At 48.8% G+C, this 18,365-nt stretch overlaps 1 protein-coding gene across 1 annotated transcript in view; it reads left to right on the forward strand.

Moving 5' to 3' along the window:
• The window catches only part of Pcsk6 (proprotein convertase subtilisin/kexin type 6), a gene marked incomplete at its 5' end in the record, with an annotated part of 183,756 nt that extends 171,152 nt beyond the window's left edge, over positions 1–12,604 (forward strand). The window contains 4 exons of the mRNA XM_055623317.1: positions 731–834; positions 5,803–5,932; positions 9,855–9,967; positions 11,176–12,604. Coding sequence (XP_055479292.1) covers positions 731–834; positions 5,803–5,932; positions 9,855–9,967; positions 11,176–11,273 — 445 coding nt within the window. The remainder of the gene's footprint in view (positions 1–730; positions 835–5,802; positions 5,933–9,854; positions 9,968–11,175) is intronic.
• Positions 12,605–18,365: the final 5,761 nt, after the last annotated feature.

The following is an 18,365-nucleotide window of genomic DNA, read 5'->3' on the forward strand; positions in this document are numbered from 1 at the left end:
TTGTATGTATTTGCTCGGTGAGTCTTTCAGGCTGTAGGAACCAATTACCACAAGGAAATGGGGTCTGCTGGCTTGCCTGGGGTTGCACAGCTGGGAAGTGGCAAAGCCAGGTCCTGCATGGGTGGTAGAGCTCAGTGTGTGTCCATGATGCCTTGCTAGGATGCCTGGCTAAGGGAAGGGCCTGCAGGTACTGACGGGCTGAGAAAGGAAGGAAGAAACACATGTAGCAGGCTAACAGCTGCCAGGAGGGGATCTTGTCTCAACTTCGTGTAAATCAGAGTTCTAAGTGAGGAAGAAACCAGAGCAGATCCAGGACTGAAAATCAACCTTGTGTCTAATAACCCCTCACACACACAAATGCAGACCTTTTGGGGACTCAGACTGGTAAGCTGGAACTAGCTCACCACAGCAGCAACTGCTCCAGTTCTCCAGGGGAGCGGTGGGGGAAGAGGATCTCTGATTTTGGTTTCAGAAAAAGTTTTAGAGAGAAGCCGTGGCAGAGCGGAAGAAAGCTGGAAGCTTTGACCTCGGGCACCAGGCTGGAGGTCCCAGGACTCCAGCAGGCTCCAGGATGGCTTTTCCAGCTCTCATTAGCTGGGAACCTTCAGCCACACAATGTGCTGTGCTCTGATAACTTTCATTTCCTCCTGTGAAAAGCGTTTGAGGACAGATTATAATTTAATTAGATTTTTGGAACAGACGTGGAAACTGGCCTCTTTCTTTTTACCAGCCTCGCACGGGGCAGCTGCATTCCAGACTGTGAACCGGGCACCTACTTTGACTCTGAGCTCATCAGATGTGGGGAGTGCCATCACACCTGCCACACCTGCGTGGGTAAGCTGCCAAGACTTTTGTTTCATTGGACATTCACATGCACGGTCACCAAGGTGAATAGGCCAGCTCTCTTGAAATTTGGGGAGTTCTGTAGCTTCATGGGTTTCCGGATTTATTACAGAGTAAAATTCAAAGGCAAGGGGCTTAAAGTGTAGCTCGGGGGGTAGAGTGTTTGTCTCCCATGTAGGACCTAGGGGGGAAACAGACTATAAAAACACAGTGGTTCTCCCGGCCTCCCACAGGGCTGAAGAGGAAGAATGAGGAGTTACTGTTTAATGAGTACAGAAGTGCAAGTTGGAGGAAATGAAAAATGTTCCAGAGATAGAAGGGAGTGATGGCTGCCCACTGATGTGAATTCAGTAATACCACCCTACTCTGTAAGATGTTTGCTCTGTACCTGACACCAACAGTTTTTTAAATTAAAACCCAAAACTGCAAAGACCCACTCTGAGCCAGCGGCTGGCTCTCCCGGCCTTGAAAACATAGCCATGCCGTGACTGCTTTTAGACAAGAAATAAAGGGTGTTGAGCAGCTCATGAGCTGGCTTGCCTTGAAACTCCACTTTTGCTTCAGAATTAAGCTAAAATGCAGCACCATAAAGATGGAGAGGCCTTGGAGAGGGGTGGGGACAGATCTGGGCACAGTGCGATAAAACAGAACTTCAGTTCTCTGTAACCATCTCCACTTATTTCCAGCGTTTTAGTCAAAGAGGGAAAGAGTGCCATAAACAATTTTGCATGCATTATAGTTCCCCCACCGAGATTACAGCACAGATGTCTCCGGGCACAGATTTTATGCAGAGTGGAGCAGAGATTTCATTCATTTTATTGGCTTTCATTTTGCAGTCATCCGCGTGCATCCTGAGTTATATGCTCAGCTTTGTTCCAGGTGAAGCATTCTCCTCTATTTTCCTCCGGCCCCCAGCGCTTTGACGCCTTCTAAGAAACTCACATTAGATGGAGTTTTTGCTGCAGTGACAATATAAGAATTCGGTCTCAGCTAAATCTCATTTGCCACAAAACCATTTATTAGAAACGCCATGAGGCAGGCACCATCGCCCTCCGTATGGTCCCACGGGAGCTTCATGAGGCTATCAGTTGTGCTACCAAAGCAAACATGCCAGAGATAACAGCATCCACAAGCAAGGGCTGGTGCTGACCCTAGGCCACCTGTGGGAGACACACCCTTTTCCACCCCATCCTCAGATGACCCCAGAAGCATCCTGGCTTAACCTTAGAGTTCCTTCCATGGGCCGCCGCCAGCTTTTCCTAGCTAGTTGCCCTGCTGCCTTTTTATTTCTCGTCTTTAGTCCTGGTTTAACCCAGGTTGTTTAAGAAGTGTCCCCAGTGCTGCCTGTTTAAATGTCAGAGTCACTTAAATCCATAGCATTCAGGCCTGGGGTCCTTTAACTCTTTTGATTTCAATAATTCAATTCACTTATCTTCCTCGGAGTTCCCAGACTGTCTGGCAGCCAATGATATTCTGTCGCTCGTAAGCTTTCTTATCTCAGTCCTGTATCTCCTCCGTCGCTTGAAGCATTCATTTCAACAGCAGGCAGTTCTTAAAGCTCTTGGAGGAGAAGAATTCTCCATGTCTCCCCATGGAACTCTTTCTAACCCCTCTAGAATACATGTAACCAGAGGCAATGACTGAGGTCAGAGCCTTCTCCTCCCCACTCAGAGTCCCCTGAAGCCCCGTGCTCCGTGTCAGGTGTTACCTCCCCGGAAGCACCTGTGCCCGAGTCATCTTTAGTGCAGCATTGGAGGCCTAGCATGCAGTTATCCAAGCACATTGAACCTTGTGGGAATGAGACTCTTGACCATCTCCAGTGCCAGTGCCCAGAGCATCCTGGCATTGAGGTTGTGATCCTTGGCTCAGTGTTGATGGGTTGACCCCTGGGAGGGTTGACCTTGACCTGTTCCTGGAAAAACACAATAAGAAACAGCAAGTGAAACACACACACACATACACACACACACACACACACACACCAGGTTCAGAGAGGTTCCAAAAGAAAAGAGATATTTTATACCTTAGCACTTCTCACAGAGTGTTTTTCTTGCCTTCTAAGCAAGGTTCTGTATTTCTGTTTGTACCAGGCCTGGCATGATGGGTTAGTATAAGCAGAGCCTGTTGTGCTGTTATCATTCAGACTTTAGGGCTCCTAAAGGGCTTGGAGCCCATAAAGGCTGAATGGAATCCTAGAGAAGTTTTGAGTATAACATTCATAATTAGTAGTTGTGAAAGTAGTACCATAGAAAATGTGCCCATCAGCTTTTTTTGTTGCGACAATACACATGACATGAAATTTACCATCTTAACCATTCTTTAGAAATCCAGCTGACGTATCTGTACTTTCTGACTTTTTGTTTGAGGTTCCATGTTTTATGTATTCAATATGTGGTGACCAAGTCATGAGTACTTCCATCTCCCCAAATATTATCATTTCTATGTGTTGGGAGCCCTTATGCTCTTCCCCTCTAGATATTTGGATACATGACTGAATGTTGTATGCTATAGTTACCCTATTCTTGCTATAAAATTGTTGCCGTTATTTTTTTTTCACTAGCAAAATACTATAGCAAAAATGCCTAACAAAAACAACCTAAGAAAAGATCCATGTTGGCTTGTGGCTTGAGGATGTCGTTCATCCGTTGTGATAGGGAAGGAAGGCATGGCAGCATGAAAGGCTCTAGCGGCTGTAGCAGGAATATATGGTGGCTGGCTGTGCTGCACGCCGGGCTAGGAAGAGAGAAGAAGGCTGGTGCTCAGCCGGCCGCCTCCTTCCCCCTCTTTATTCACCCTGGCCCATGGGGTGGTATCACCCACACTGAGGGCAGTGAAGCTTCTCTGGAAGCATCCTCACAGATAAGCCAGACGGGTGTCTCCTAGGTGAAGCCCAGTACAGTCAAGTTGACAGTCACAAGCGCAGGCACGTTAGAACAGCTTTCCCTCTGGAGCCGTTTGATACCCGTTGTTCATCCTCTCACTGTGCCTGCGATCCCAGCGTGGCCATTTTCAGATGTACGGTTCAGTGGCACAAAGCACGCTCACGCTCTCACATGCCGTGACCATCATTCACCCCCAGAGAGAGGGTTTTATCATTTTTCCCAACTGATCCTGCAACTGACTTTTTTTTTTTTTTCTAATTTCTTCTTTTCTGGTGCTGGGGATTAAACTTAGAGCTTCAAAACCAAGGCAGTATTGGAGCACACCTTTGATCCCAGCACTCAGGAGGCAGAGGCAGGTGGATCTCTGAGTTCAAGGCCAGAAGTTGGTCTGCAGATTGAGTTCCAGGACAGCCAGGGCTACACAGAAAATCCTTGTCTCAAACAATAAACCCCCCCCAAAAAAAATTTAAAAAAAAAGAACAAAAGCCCAGATCCTCATACACATTAGGCAATGCTACTGTACACTGTCAGTTCATAATCACCTTTTTAAAAATGAAGATAAGGGCTCAGTATGTGGCAAAGTTGTCCCTCAATTTACAGCACCTCTGCCTCCACGTCCTGAATGTTGGCATTATAGGTGTACACCACCACATCCACCTCGTAATAACTGTTAGGTTTGATAGACCGAGAGTTAGCTAGGAGTATTGTTCAGTGGTAGAGTGCACAGGTTACATATGTGAGCGTGTGGTAGTGAGCATTCAGCTAGGCGCAAGTACCCATTCCCATCTGAGAGACCTTGGAAGAAGGCCAGAAGGGCTAACAGAGTTGAGCAGATGAGGCACAGGGGTAGGTAGCATCTGGCACTTTTAGCCCCTGAGGCTCACGAGAGAGTGACCACCTTGATGCTCCCCGGAGACAAACACCGGGGGTGTGGAGGTAGGGTGGAGATTGGCCAAAGCATGGGACAAAGGCCCAATCAAAACCAAAATAAACCTGAGAGAATCCCAGTTTGAGGGGTGGGGGGTTGGCCACACAACCACACTATAAGGAAAAAAAGACTCCATATGGATATGCTTGTCCATTTCAGAAGCCCCCAAATAGGTAGAGCCCTGGCAGTCACTGGCCAGTCAGTCTAGCCTAATTAGTGAGCTCCAGGCCAAACAACCAAGAGTTCTTATCTCAAAAGAGCTAGGTAGTATTCCTGAGGATGATATCTAGTATTGTCTTCTAAGCTATACACACAAACACACACACACACACACACACATACATACGTACATATACCTTCATTCACTTGAGGAAAAGTAAGAACCATGTGGAAATAATTTGGGAACTGCCTTAGTTAGAGTTCCTATTGCTGTGAAGAGACACCATGACCACAGCAACTCTTATAAAGAAAAACATTTAATCGGGGCTGGCTTACAGTTTCCAGGTTTAGTCCATTCTCACCATGGTGTGAAAATGGCGGCACGCAGACAGACACGGCGCTGGAGAGGTAGCCGAGAGTTCCTCATCTGGATCCGCAGGCAGCAGGAAAAGACCTGTCTGGCTTGAGCTTCTGAAACTTCAAAGCCTGCCCCTTCAGTGACATGCTTCATCCACTGAGGCCACACCTCCTACCAGGCCACACCTCCAATAATGCCACTCCCTTTGAGTCTGTAGGGGCCATCTTCATCCACCACAGCTACAGTGCTACAGTGACTCTCAGGCACCATCCTTTCAATCTGATAAAATACTCGTGTTTCACTCTCCCGGCACATCTCGGTCTGTCCCAAGCCGCTGTTGAGTAGCCACTGCAGTGATTCTATCCTGAAGCTGATGGGAAAGGAAATCTCCACAATCAGTGTCATCACCGACGCCCGCCAACGCTCCCCACTGGGCTAAGCTTAGGCCTCTGAGGTCCCCATCTGTGAAGTGGGGAGGGTGATCTACCCCCAGGAGTCCCATGGCCAGCCCTCACTGAGCTCCTGAAAAGCGTCAGCGGGGTGGATAACCTGAGGACAGCTTAAGATCCCCACAGATGTTCTAGAACAGCAGACATGTTCTTGACATCGGCTTCTTTTTCTGCACCTGTCAGGGCCCAGCCGAGAAGAATGTATTCACTGCGCACAAAGCTTCCACTTCCAAGATTGGAAATGTGTGCCGGCCTGTGGCGAGGGCTTCTACCCAGAGGAGATGCCTGGCTTACCCCACAAAGTGTGTCGAAGGTATGGTCTTCTGGGCTGTGGCCATGGGGAGGAGTGGTCCTTTGGGTACTGCCAAAAGAGCAGCTGGAGGGCCAGGTGTGGTGGCACTTTCCCTGGAGTCTAGGGGATCGACATGCTTCATCATACAGGGAACCATTGACTGAGGAGGGAGTGCCTACAGTCAGCTACTACCAAAGTCGCAAGCCAGCTGGTAGCCTTCAAGCCTCTGTTAATGCCTAATTATTTGTGAAGCACTCACCATATGCAAACACTGGGTAGCAGTAGACCAGGACAGGAAACAGAATTAACAAGGTGCTGTCACAGGGCCCTCCCAGCCCGGTAGCAGATGGTACATGGCAGTCCTGCTCAAGCCGTGGTGCGCTGCTCAGGCCGCACTGTAGGTGGCCAAGGAAGCCACATGGATGGGAGCTCACACTTGTTCTAAGTTATATATTTTAGACAAAATAAGACTCCCCTGGTCATGTCCTCATTGCAAAGCTGGTCCTCGCTTAGACAGCACCTGTGTGTTCTAACCCTCTTGCTCTCTTTCTGTTCCTCCCACGAGTGCACAGCCTTGGCAAGTGCCACTGGACCTGTGAGTGCTCCTTTGTACGGTGGGACCCGGGCTGTTCAAGGAGCGGACATGTGCCTTATTCTATGCATGGCTGGCTGTGAATTGTACCAGGTCAGGACATCAGAAACAGGCCAGAAACAGGAAAGGCAGCCTAGGGCATGAGAGCAACAGGGAGGCATTTGAGGGTGAGGGTGCTGATGCACTGGAGGGGTGGCCCTTGATGGAAGTGGAAGAAAGGGACTCAAAGCTTGTGTCCGGACAGGGATGGGAAGCCATGTCCAGCTCCCACTCCCAGGGGCAGAGCCCACAGTGGGGTCCACCTGCCGGGCTATTTTGAGAATTATGGTGGGTTGTCACCAATAATCAGTGAGCTGATGAGGTCAAGTCCTTGCACTCAAAAAAGAGAGGGGCCAGCAGGGGGCCTCGATGTCTGTACAAGGGTCAGCACCCTGCTGTGTTGACTTGAAACTCGGGACTTGCAGCTCCCCCTGCCATGCTGAGCCCTGTGCTCAGGGCCGTGGGCACAGCTGTCTGCAGTAAACCTCTCATTTCACAAGCCAGCTGGTTTAGTGATAATTGGACCAAGGACAACAGCACAGGGACAGCTTGGAACTTAATGATGATAATCGCTTTCATTTGTCAAGTGCCCCGGACTCCCGGGGATGCTGACTGTGGCATCGAGAGGCCATGGTGTCCCAGCCTTCAGGAGACAGGAGAAAGGCCAGCCACAAACGCTCCTTTGACAGGAGTCCCTGGGTACTAGTTTCTACCTGAGGAAATGTTAACAGCCCTGGAGGGGAGTTCAGCCTCAGCTTGGAGCTGACATATTAGATCCTGGAGAAACACCCCCAGGAGCTTTGCACAGCGCCCAAGTGATGAAGTACCAGAACTTCACATAATTCCACCTTACAGAGCCTCTGGCCCTGAAGAGCCTTATAGGTGTGAACCTTTCCCTGAGGGAGGAAGGCGTGAGTCATGCTTCTGCATGCCTCTCGCATCTCAGGCAGTTATAGCTGCCAGCAAACTACAGGCATCCCTCGGGCCCCAGAATGCTACCTGGTACCATGCTTCCCCTGCAAAAGAGCCAGGGAAACCTCAGGGAACACATGACTGTCTGAGGGCTGGATGTGGAAGCCATGCCCAGCTCCCAGTGGCAGAGCCCAACAGTGGAGTCCACCTCCTGAGCTATGTCACAGGCCTGCTTGGTTGCTAACGTGAGTACAAAGAAGACATGAGGAACCTGAAGCTGAAGGCAGTCCATGACTGTATCTCAGAAGAACTGCCAGCCACGCTCAAGACCCAGTAAGGGGACCTTTGCTCTCAAGCAGGAACCTCTTGGCAGAAAATGAGAGCAACCTTGGGGTTCTCACTCCAGGGGTAGACTTACCACTTGTTCCCCCAGCCCTCAAATCCTCAGTGGGGATTTAAGTCCTCAGGGCGTGCTTCCTGCCTATCTTGTGACCACACTGAAGCTTGATGAGGTCTCCAAGAAGCAGGAGGCCTGTGGCTCTCTCTTTCCTGAAAGGTGTGTCTCCTGCTGTGATGCACGCAGAGAGGGGTCTGCGGTGGGCACAGCTCTCCCTCCAGAATTTGGCAGGATAGAATTGCCATGGTGTTTCAGAGGTGAAGTAAGTCCAACAGAGGGAACCTTAGGTACCTGGCAAGCCTGCAAGACCACTGCCAGTACAATACTGTGCAGAAGTCAGGAAGCAGGAGACAGGGGGCATCTGGGAAGTGGGTGGGGGAGACATCACCTCTTTCTCAGCAAAGTGTTATGGTCACTTCTTCCCCTCTCCTCCAAAATTCCAAATGAGCGCTCAGGGTGGCCAGCACCACACCTGGGCCTCCAGAGACCTGTGTCAGTACCCCAGCTGAGCCTGCCCGGGCTTCTGGCTGTGGAGCCCAGACTTTCTCAGATGTGACATTTTATTGGCAGTTTGTGCTGCAGAAATATAAAACAGATGCACTCGCCATCCTGCTGAGCTCGGTGAGCAGTGTGTGAAGAGCTGAGCTGGGTCTCGCTGGGTTTTTGCTGCCGCCTACCCCATACCATAGCTGTTCATGCTTGAAGCATCGTTCAGCCAGTACCTGGGAGTCCCTGGGGCCCCCAGCCTCCCAGACAACTGACATCCTTTGAAATGGCTGGCCTGGCATGCGTTTCCATGAAAGATTCCAGTAAGATCTCCAGGGGACTTGTGTCACGAGGATCCAGACAGTGTGGCTAGAACCAGACACCAGGGACTTCCCAAAATTGCACCAGAAGTCAGCTTATACACTGATCTGAAACCAGAGCTCTGAATTCTAGCTACTTCAGCATCTTCCATTGCATTCAGAATAAAAACCCACCTCACCCAGGCTGAGGAGAGGCATTAGGGCTTCTTATAACTCAGATTAAACCCCTCAGGGGCATTTCATCACCAAAGGCCTCACATAGGTGGCAGCAGGCATCTGTCTTAAACATGGCACCCCTAGGGATGGCCAAAGCATGGCTGAGCTTGGCTCCTTCCCCTCCCCCAGGCCTGTTCTATACTTAATTGACAGTAGCAAGGGAAGCGGGAAATAGCGTCAGAGACAGGTTGGGTACTCACACAGCCCTGGGTGAGGATCATGAAGAGTCGAGATATGTTGTTCCTGTCAAGAGCCATACAATAACACATAATTCAGGTTTGCGGGGCCTGCCTATTAGCGCTACTCAGCTTTACCACTGCGGCACAGAACGCCCACAGACCAGATGTAACGAGCCCATGTTCCCATGAGACTGCTGAGTGTAGACTTCACGTATGGTCCATTTTTGTGACCTGAGGTCATAGCACTCTGCATTAGCAGGAGCCATGGTGCCAGGCTGGGACAGGGCTGTCTGCGGAAGCAGGAATAGGTAACCACCCCCTCCCCAGGTTAGGCAGATGTACCCTGTCAAGCATGCTAACCTGGTAGGTAGAAGAAGTTTTTGGGCCAGCTCCAGAAACAGGTTTGTCATAGTCCTAGGCAGTCTGTGTCCTCTACCCCAAATCTACAACCGTCACAGCTGGAAGCTCTGGGAGGCACATGTGGGGAGTGGATTAGTGTCTACTAGAGTGTCTAGGTGTGCCACAGAGAGTCTCAGAGAACAATGCCTGCCCTCCCCTCCTTCAAATGCTCCTGCCAACTCACTGTAACAGTCTTTGCCTTCCCATGGCAACAGAGAAGTCAGACAAGAATGACGTGCCAACATTCAGTGCACATCAGGGCATCCTGAAGGTCATGATTACTCCCCGAAGTCCAAAGCTGAGGCTTTGGGAGTATACATGCTGGGAGGCTCTGGGGTGGGGGAAGCCTTGTGTAGTGGGGCCTCTTTCCCAAACCTCAGGAGGAGCCAATGTCTTCCCACAGATGTGACGAAAACTGCTTGAGCTGCGAGGGCTCCAGTAGGAACTGCAGCAGATGTAAGGCCGGTTTCACACAGCTGGGGACCTCCTGCATTACCAACCACACGTGCAGCAATGGTGAGCAGCAACAGGGTGGCCCTCGAAGCTGCCCAGAGCAAGAGCTCTTCCCTCTGACCTGATTGACCATCTATTTGGCTCCATGACTTAAGAGCAGTTTTGTTTGTATGCTGTTCCCACTTTCCTGACCTAGGCTCCAGGCAGCTTGAGTATAACAACTTTCCCAAAAGAAAGGCTAACACCAGGAGGCCTGAAAGACCTTATCCTCAGAACTAGAAGGACAGAATTGAGCCCTGTTGCTCAGCAATAGGAACCCCAGCTGTCTACAGGGAGCTTCTTTACCTGTGCTACTGGAGGGCCCTGGCTTTGCAAATAGATGGTGGCGGCGGGGAGGACAATATGAAGATAGAAACTCAGAAGAAATGCAGACAGTGAGGCAGAGGGAGGGTCAGTAGAGGCCTCTGTGCTGGAGGCCTTCCGAGGGAGCAGGTTGCTGTGTCTTGGAAGGGGGACTCACACTGAGCAAGCATCAGGGAGGAGCTGTGTGGAGCCAGTGTTGGACACCATGTCCTGATATGCAGGAGAGGAGAGCCACCCACCCATGTGTCTACAGGTGGAGAGGTAATCCCTCATCATAAGCTGGCCTGGCTCTGCCCTGGCACAGGGCCCACACAGCACCCTGAAGACTACCAAGTGACCTACTTGCCTTCAAAATCCTGTCTTTTCAAAGCCCCCAGGAAGCGTCCTGTGTAGGAGGTCCCTGCTCGGGTTACATACTGAGGCTGCCATCAGACAATGCGGAGGCAAGGGTACCAGCCTCCATGGCTCTCCCCACCTTGGCACCACCTTGGCCTGCCTGTCTTCTCTCTCCCTCCACCTCCCTCAAGGGAGTGTCCCCTAGACTACATTCCTGAAGCCTGCTTTCCTTCCTGCTCTAGCCCTGCACCTCTGTCTGTAGCCCCTTCCCCAGTCTTCCTAAGCAGCCACCAGCACTGTGCCCCAGAAAGAAGATCGCATGAGCCAACAAAGACCCCTCTGGCAGGCCCTCCATCTCACCTCCCAGGAAGCCCCTCCCCTTTGTCACTTAAGCTCAGCAGAAGTCCCATACCCCAGTGCCACCTGGGCCTCACTGGACTTGGCTTTGAAATGGCTCATGAGAGAGATTGTGTGTCCTGCCTGGTGCACCGCTACCACCTAGCAAGTGGAGAACAACTAAATATTAACAGGACTTAAAATCTGACCCCTCACTTTCCTTTCCTGTTTGCCAGCCGATGAGACCTTCTGCGAGATGGTGAAGTCCAATCGTCTCTGCGAACGGAAGCTCTTCATCCAGTTCTGCTGCCGCACCTGCCTTCTGGCTGGGTAGGGGCAGCTGCCCGCAGAGTGCAGAGGTCCTCCTCTCTGCCCATCTGCCCATCTACCTTCCTCTAGATGGTCAGCCATAGCCTGTTCCTTGGGATGGCCCTGCATCTGACAGCTCTATCTCCCCGAGAGCTGGGTCCTACTGCAGCATCTCTGAGCGCCTGAACTAGGTGGAGGTGACCCATAAGGATATGTGGCTAAAATGGGAACGCCCCCCCTCAAAAGCTCTTCTTGCCAGCTGCAGTCTAAAGCCGAACTCAAATAGAAGCAAATGAATTATGAGACTCAGAGCTGCAGCTTCGGAGTGGCTTCTGGGACCCTAGTTTACTGAAACTTCAAGACCAAAGCAGAAAAAGAGGGGTGCCCGGCATCACAGAGTCCTCCCCCCCACACACACACATATTTGTGTGACCGTGGCAGATCTCACCGAGCTGGCTGGCAGGACCCTACGCTGTCCTCAGCTAAGATGAAGGGCCTAGCTCCCAACCCGTGCTTCGCTGGCCACCAATCCGCCCGAGGAACACTTTGGTCAGACTGTAAATAAAACAGGTTTCAGGGCATAAGATGTACGACCACTGGGGATAGAATCTATGTCTGTGTAGTCAGCGCCTTCTGAAACTACAGCCACCGCCTCAAAGATCCAGCACCACACCTAAGCAGATCCACCCGTCCTCTCTGCAGCGTTCTCCTGTGAGTGAGCCAAGCTGTCCATGGGACTGGTCTACCTGCATCCCCGGGCTCCTGGGCCTGAGCTGCCAGCCGTCGACACATGCAGAGCCTGTGGAGGAAGGTCCAAAGGAGCTATTTAGGGCTAGCCAAGAGACATCTGGTAGCCAAGCAGATCCTTCTTCAACATGTGAAGCCAGCCCCTGAATCACTCATCGCCGGCCCTCCACATCACACAACTGCTTTTCAAGTGCATTTGGCCTCTGCTCTCAGGACTCCGTTCTGAGGATGCTGCTCTGGTCCAGTATAGTACGAGCCTACATGAGCTGGATTGATCTCTGCCAAGCCTGTGTAGGCATTTTATAAGCTACGTGTTCTAATTTTTACCAATGTTAATTATTTTGACAAATATTTCATATATTTTCATTGAAATGCGCAGATCTGCTTGATCGGTTCCCTTTTAATATGGGGATAACATTTGCCTTAAATTTTTCCAACCTTGTCTCTCTCCACATTGTCCTGCTCCCCTCTCTGACTATGATGTGTTTGTCTTGTCGCCTGTGGGTGACAAGGACCCAGCTGTTGTCTGTTGAATCCACAACATAAGAAATCAGTGAAGCAAATCTAAATGTTAACCCTGAGTTAATAAAAAGAGTTAACATCCCGTTGCAAAGGACCCTGTGTTTCTTTCCAAGATAAAACTTTGAGCATCGGTGCTGGCCAGTGGGTGAAATCAGAGAGCACTTGGGAGTTTCTTGATCTTTTTAATGTCTATATTTGTTGCTTTTTCTCATTGCTGTTACAAAATATCTGATAAGAAGCAATGTAGGGAGCTGGAGAGAGGGCTCAGTGGTTAAGAACACTTGTTCTTGCAGAAGACCCAGGTTCGGTTCCTGGCACCCACATGCAGCTCATAACTGTGTTTATCTGCAATTCCAAGAAATCCAATATCTTCTCACTTTCATGGGTATATATGTCATGCACATTCAGGCAAACACACATAGAATAAAATAAATGTTTAAACAGCAATTTAAAGGAGGAAGATTTATTTTTAGCTCCCACATCCAAAGAATAGTCCATCAGGCCAGGGCAGCCATGGTGGCAGAATCTTGAGGGGACTGGTTACGTTGTATCCACCGTCATGATGATGAATGGTTGCACTAGGCCACTTTATCTTTATACACAGTCCAGGACCCACGAAAGGACACTGGGAGCATTCAGGATGGTCTTTCCACCTCAATAACTTTAGGTAACCCCTCATCAATACAGCCAGCCCTATCTCTTAGGTGACTCCTAGATCCCACTAAGTTGACAACTTTAACTACCACAGCATCCCAAGAAGGCCTTTAGCAAATGTTGACATGATGGAATAAGAGGGAGACCCAGAGTTACAGCTCAAGGGCATCGTTTGTCAGAGACATTCTTTATGGGGGCTGCCACTTTTGCCTACTAGCCTGAGCACCTGAGTTCGATCCCCAGAACCCTCCTGGTGGCGGGAAAGAATCAGCTCCCACAGGTGATCCGCTGACCTCCACGGGCTTGCTATGGCACACACACACTTACCACACATGCAATAATAGACAGTTATGAAACTTAAAAACAAAAGACCCTTTGCGTACCACCAAAGCCAAGTAGGGTAAAGAGAATAGAGCTTTCCCAGAGTTACTGGACCCCGAGGTCATCCACCTACATCTGCTCTTTAACTGGGCAACAACCTGCCTCCTCCACAGTTGCTGAAATCCCTGCACTCACAGGTTACATGCCTCTTGGGATTTTCACCATGGTCTGTGAGGCCCAGAGCCTACATGTGGAATCCTTTAGTCGGGGATAGAGAAAGGACAGCAGCTAAAACTGACCAAGAGAGGAGCATAAGCAGGCAGGGGCTGGGCAATGCTTTAGAAATCCAAGACTGGTCCAGAACTTCGGGGCTGAGTGCACCAGGGCCTGGGGGGCCCTGTAGGAGCACTGTCACCTGGACCCCATTTTCACTAAAGCCATGCCCTTCTCCCACTATATCCTGCTTGCCTCACTGTAGGACAAATGAAAACACTCCCACATCTCCCAAGATCAGCTGGTGTTAGTCCAGCCCCCAGACTAACTTTCTGGATGTTTTTCGGCTCTGCTTCCCTGGGACAGGGCTCTTCTGAGCCTGTCTTGCATGGTGTTGGCCACAAGAACTGCATGTACAACAGCGAACATATGGTGGTTCTGTGACAGAGGAAGGGAGTGCTGACGAGCTCTCAAGAAAGGGGCAGGTGGCCCGTTGAGGTCCACCATGAACATAGGTAAGGCAGGGCTGTTGTGAGACCAGGAGGGAGTGGGTGGGTGTGTCTGGAATTCTGTCTCCAGACTGGAGAAATAGCCTTAGAGACATCCCCCCCAGCCCTACCTCTGTGCAATTGTTTCCAGTGGTCGGGGGCTGGACTGTATGTTTCCAAGTTCTTGGCTTTTTCAAAGAATTGAAATAGGACTCACACTGATTGGCAAAAGCTTTACTCAAAGCTAAGCAATAGAATAGGTCAGATAATCAGTCAATGCTGACAAAAGGCTACGTGAGTGGTAAAGCTACTAAAGGGCCCCAGTTATTGCTTGAGTCTTCCTTTTATGGAATACAAGAGAAGTCTGGTTGCTAAGGGTATAGCAGGAATAGTTCTGTTTTGATGGATCGATTTGGATTACATAGGCTCACAGCATATGTCCCTCCCTGTAATGCATCTGATATTAATCATATGCATACACAATTAATTATACATATCAGCATATATACACATAAGCATAAAATGGGACTAGGCGATTCTCCCTGAAAGTTCACTGAAAGGACTCATTTTGCCTTATTGTGCATGGACCCAAAACCAGTTCAAGCCTGATTGACTTCCTATCTTATGTACAAACTGGAGCATGCTTGAGTAGACTTTTTAGAGCTTTGGTAATTTCTCAGGAGAGGAGGAACTTATTTCACTCTCCAGAGAGGGGTGTGCATACATCCCTAGTATAGGTGGGGCTTATAGGTTACTAGGTGAATTGTGTAGAGAGAGGGGCATATGGTACATAGCGCATGTGGGTAAGGGTTCTAGGCTGGCAAGGGCATTGTTAGAAGGGAGGTCTAGGTACAGCATAAACCAAGCGCAGTTCCAGAATGTTAACATGAATCCATTCCCAATGTCTGCATCAAAACTTCCTGTGGATTAAAACCATAAGTTGAAGAGTGTGCTGTCAGCCTCTAGATCGCAAATGTTTAAAAATGCCAGCTCTCTGTTCAGGAAGAGTGTAGAGTCCGGATGTACAGAGAGCTGAGTCATGGCAGCAGATGCTATGATCCCACTACTCCTAAGGTGTAGACAGGAGAATCTCACATTTGAAGCCAGTCTGGACCATATGACCAAACACTGCATCAAAGAGAAAGAGAGAGAAGGGGGGAAGAAAAGAAGGGAAAAAAAGAAAGCCAGCCTGGGAGATGTCTTTAGTGAAAGAATGCCCATTCAGCATGCAATGCATGAGGCTGTAATGAGAATTTTGGTGTCTTTAAAAACACAGCTATGCAGGCGCTGGAGAGATGGCTCAGTGGTTGGGAGCACTGTCTGCTTTTCCTAAAGGACCCAGGTTCAATTTCCCATGCACCTACATGGCAGCTTACAACTGTCTGTAACCCCAGTTCCAAGAGATCTGACACCTTCATACTAATGCACATAAAATAAAATTAAGTAAAAATTTAAAAAACACAGCTATCTATGTAAGCATGTTTTTTGAAGACTCAAAAATATTTAATATTTAAAATAATTTACATTCTCTGACCATAGCATGATTATTAAATGTCCAAGTTTTTTATAGTTTTTATTTTTTTATATTAATCACAGGTTATTTACTTTGTGTCCAAGCCATAGCCCCCTCCCTCATTCCCTCCCAACCCCACCGTCCCTCCCTCCTCTCCTCCCTGCCCCTTTCCAATTCCACTGATAGGGGAGGTCCTCATCCCCTTCCATCTGACCCTAGCTTATCAGTTATCTTCACGACTGGCTGCAATGTCCTCCTCTGTGGCCTAGCAAGGCTGCTCCTCCCTGGGGGAGGGGAGGAGATCAAAGAGCGAGCCATTGAGTTCAGAAATAGTCCCTGTTCCCTTACTAGGAAATCCACTTGGATACTGAGCTACCATGGGCAACATCCGAGCAGGGGTTCTAGGTTATATCCATAAATGGTCATTGGTTGGAAAAACAATCTCATAAAAGACCCCTGTGCCCAGATGTCTTTGGTCCTTGTGGAGCTCCTATCCTCTCCAGGTCATACTAATTCCCCCTTCTTTCATATGATTCCCTGTACTCTGCCAAAGGCTTGGTTGTGAGTCTCAGCATCTGCTTTGATACACTGCTAGGTAGAGTCTTTCAGAGGCCCTCTGTGGTAGGCTTCTGTCCTGTTACTTGTTTTCTCTGACTTCCAATGTCCATCCCATTTTTCTTTCTAAGTGAGGATTGATCATCTTACCCAGGGGTCCTCTTTCTTGTTTATCTTCTTTAGGTGTACAGATTTCAGTATGTTTATCCTATCTTATAGATCTAGTACCCACTTATAAATGAGTATATACCGTGTGTGTCTTTCTGCTCCTAGGATACCTCACTCAGGATGATCTTTTCTAGATCCCACCATTTGCCCGCAAATTTCATGATTTCCTTGTTTTTAATTGCTCAGCAGTATTCCATTGTGTAAAAGTACCACAATTTCTGTATCCAAAAAACTTCAAGTCTCTGAAGAAAGAAACTGAAGAAGATATCAGAAGATGGAAAGATCTCCCGTGCTCATGGATCGATAGGATTAACATAGTGAAAATGGCCATTCTGGCAAAAGCAATCTACAGATTCAATGCAATTCCCATCAAAATACCAACACAATTCTTTACAGACCTTGAAAGAAAAATTCTCAACTTCATATGGAGAAACAAAAAAACCCAGAAATCCCAAAATGATCCTGTACAACAACAGATCATCTGGAGGTATCTCCATCCCTGATCTCAAGCTGTATACAAAGCAATGGTAATAAAAACTGCATGGTCCTGGCACAGAAGCAGAAAGGTGGATCAATGGAACCGAATAGAAGACCCAGAAATAAACCCACACACCTATGAATACCTGATTTTTGACAAAGAAGTGTGCTTTTGTTTTGATCCCAGGTGTGGGACTGCTTCAGATTTTTCACAGCAGCAGACTATTTGCTTTGTGAGTGCTCTGGCAGGGGCGTGATTCTGCCAGCTGAAGATCGTTTAATTCTGGGGAGTCTAGAGAGGGTATAAAAGACCAGGGCCCCAAGAGAGGAGGCACGGCTGTTCTTCCTGCTCCTGATGGTTTGTCGAGTGGTTGAGAGAAAAGAGATGATAAGAAGTTGGTGATATCCTGAGGAGATGAAGATTAAACTTGCCCCAAGAAACTCAACACCCCTAATCAACAGAAAGTAGACTATAGAGATCTCAATGTCTCCTCTCCCCACTAATCTTCTGTCTCTCCTACCTGGTGTTGAGAGAAATTGGGGTAGAGAAGGGTGGTAAATATAAGAACCCAAATAAAATGGGTTTAAAAAGTATGCCTACATGAGGCCCTGAATTTAATCTCCAGTATAGAGAGACAAACAGGGGATGGGAGAGAGAGAGAAGACAAAAGAGCACCTGTGTAGCTTCTATGTCCTAGAGAAAGAGAACACAGAGTCCGAGCAGCCAATCAGACAGCCGACAGCTTCACAAGCATCTACTCACATCATAGCGTCTAGGCTGGCTCATCCAGGGCCTAGCCAGAGGGGTAGGAAGATGAGAAGCTATTGACAAAGTTCTAATGACTGATGACTTTTAAAGAGACTGGAGCTAGAGCTAGCTCAATGGTAGAACACCTGCTCGGCATTATGAGGCCCATGTTCCTTTTACCCCTGGCACCACTATCATTACCTAGGAAAGGGTGGACCACATCCAATACACCTGTTCACAGTGCCCACATCCAAGGTAAAGATTAGCAAAAGTTATTAGGCAGGATATATTTACAGATTTTATTTTAAGTAACAGGATCATGGGTTGTCTTATCGTTCTATTGCTGTGAGGCAACTTATAGAAGAAAACATTAAATTGGGGGCTCACAATTTCAGAGGGTTAGTCCATGATTATCATGGCAGGCGCCTGGCAGTAAGTAGGCAGGTGTGGTGCTGGAGCAGTAGCTGGGAGCTACTGTCAGCAGGAGGCAGTGAGAGTGTATACGACCTGGGCATGGTGTGGGCTTTTGAAGCCTCAAAGCCCACCTCCATTGACACACCTCCTAATCCTTTCCAAACACTTCCTCCTTCTGGGAACCAAACATTCAAATATATGAGCCTATGGGGGCCATTTTCATTCAAGCCACCACATCCTACTCTCTGGCCCCCATAGGCTTGTACCCATATCAGAATTTGAAATGCATTTAAACCA

Source organism: Psammomys obesus, unplaced genomic scaffold (assembly GCF_907164565.1).
Source record: "Psammomys obesus unplaced genomic scaffold, mPsaObe1.curated_primary_1811, whole genome shotgun sequence".
Taxonomy (NCBI): Eukaryota; Metazoa; Chordata; class Mammalia; order Rodentia; family Muridae; genus Psammomys; species Psammomys obesus.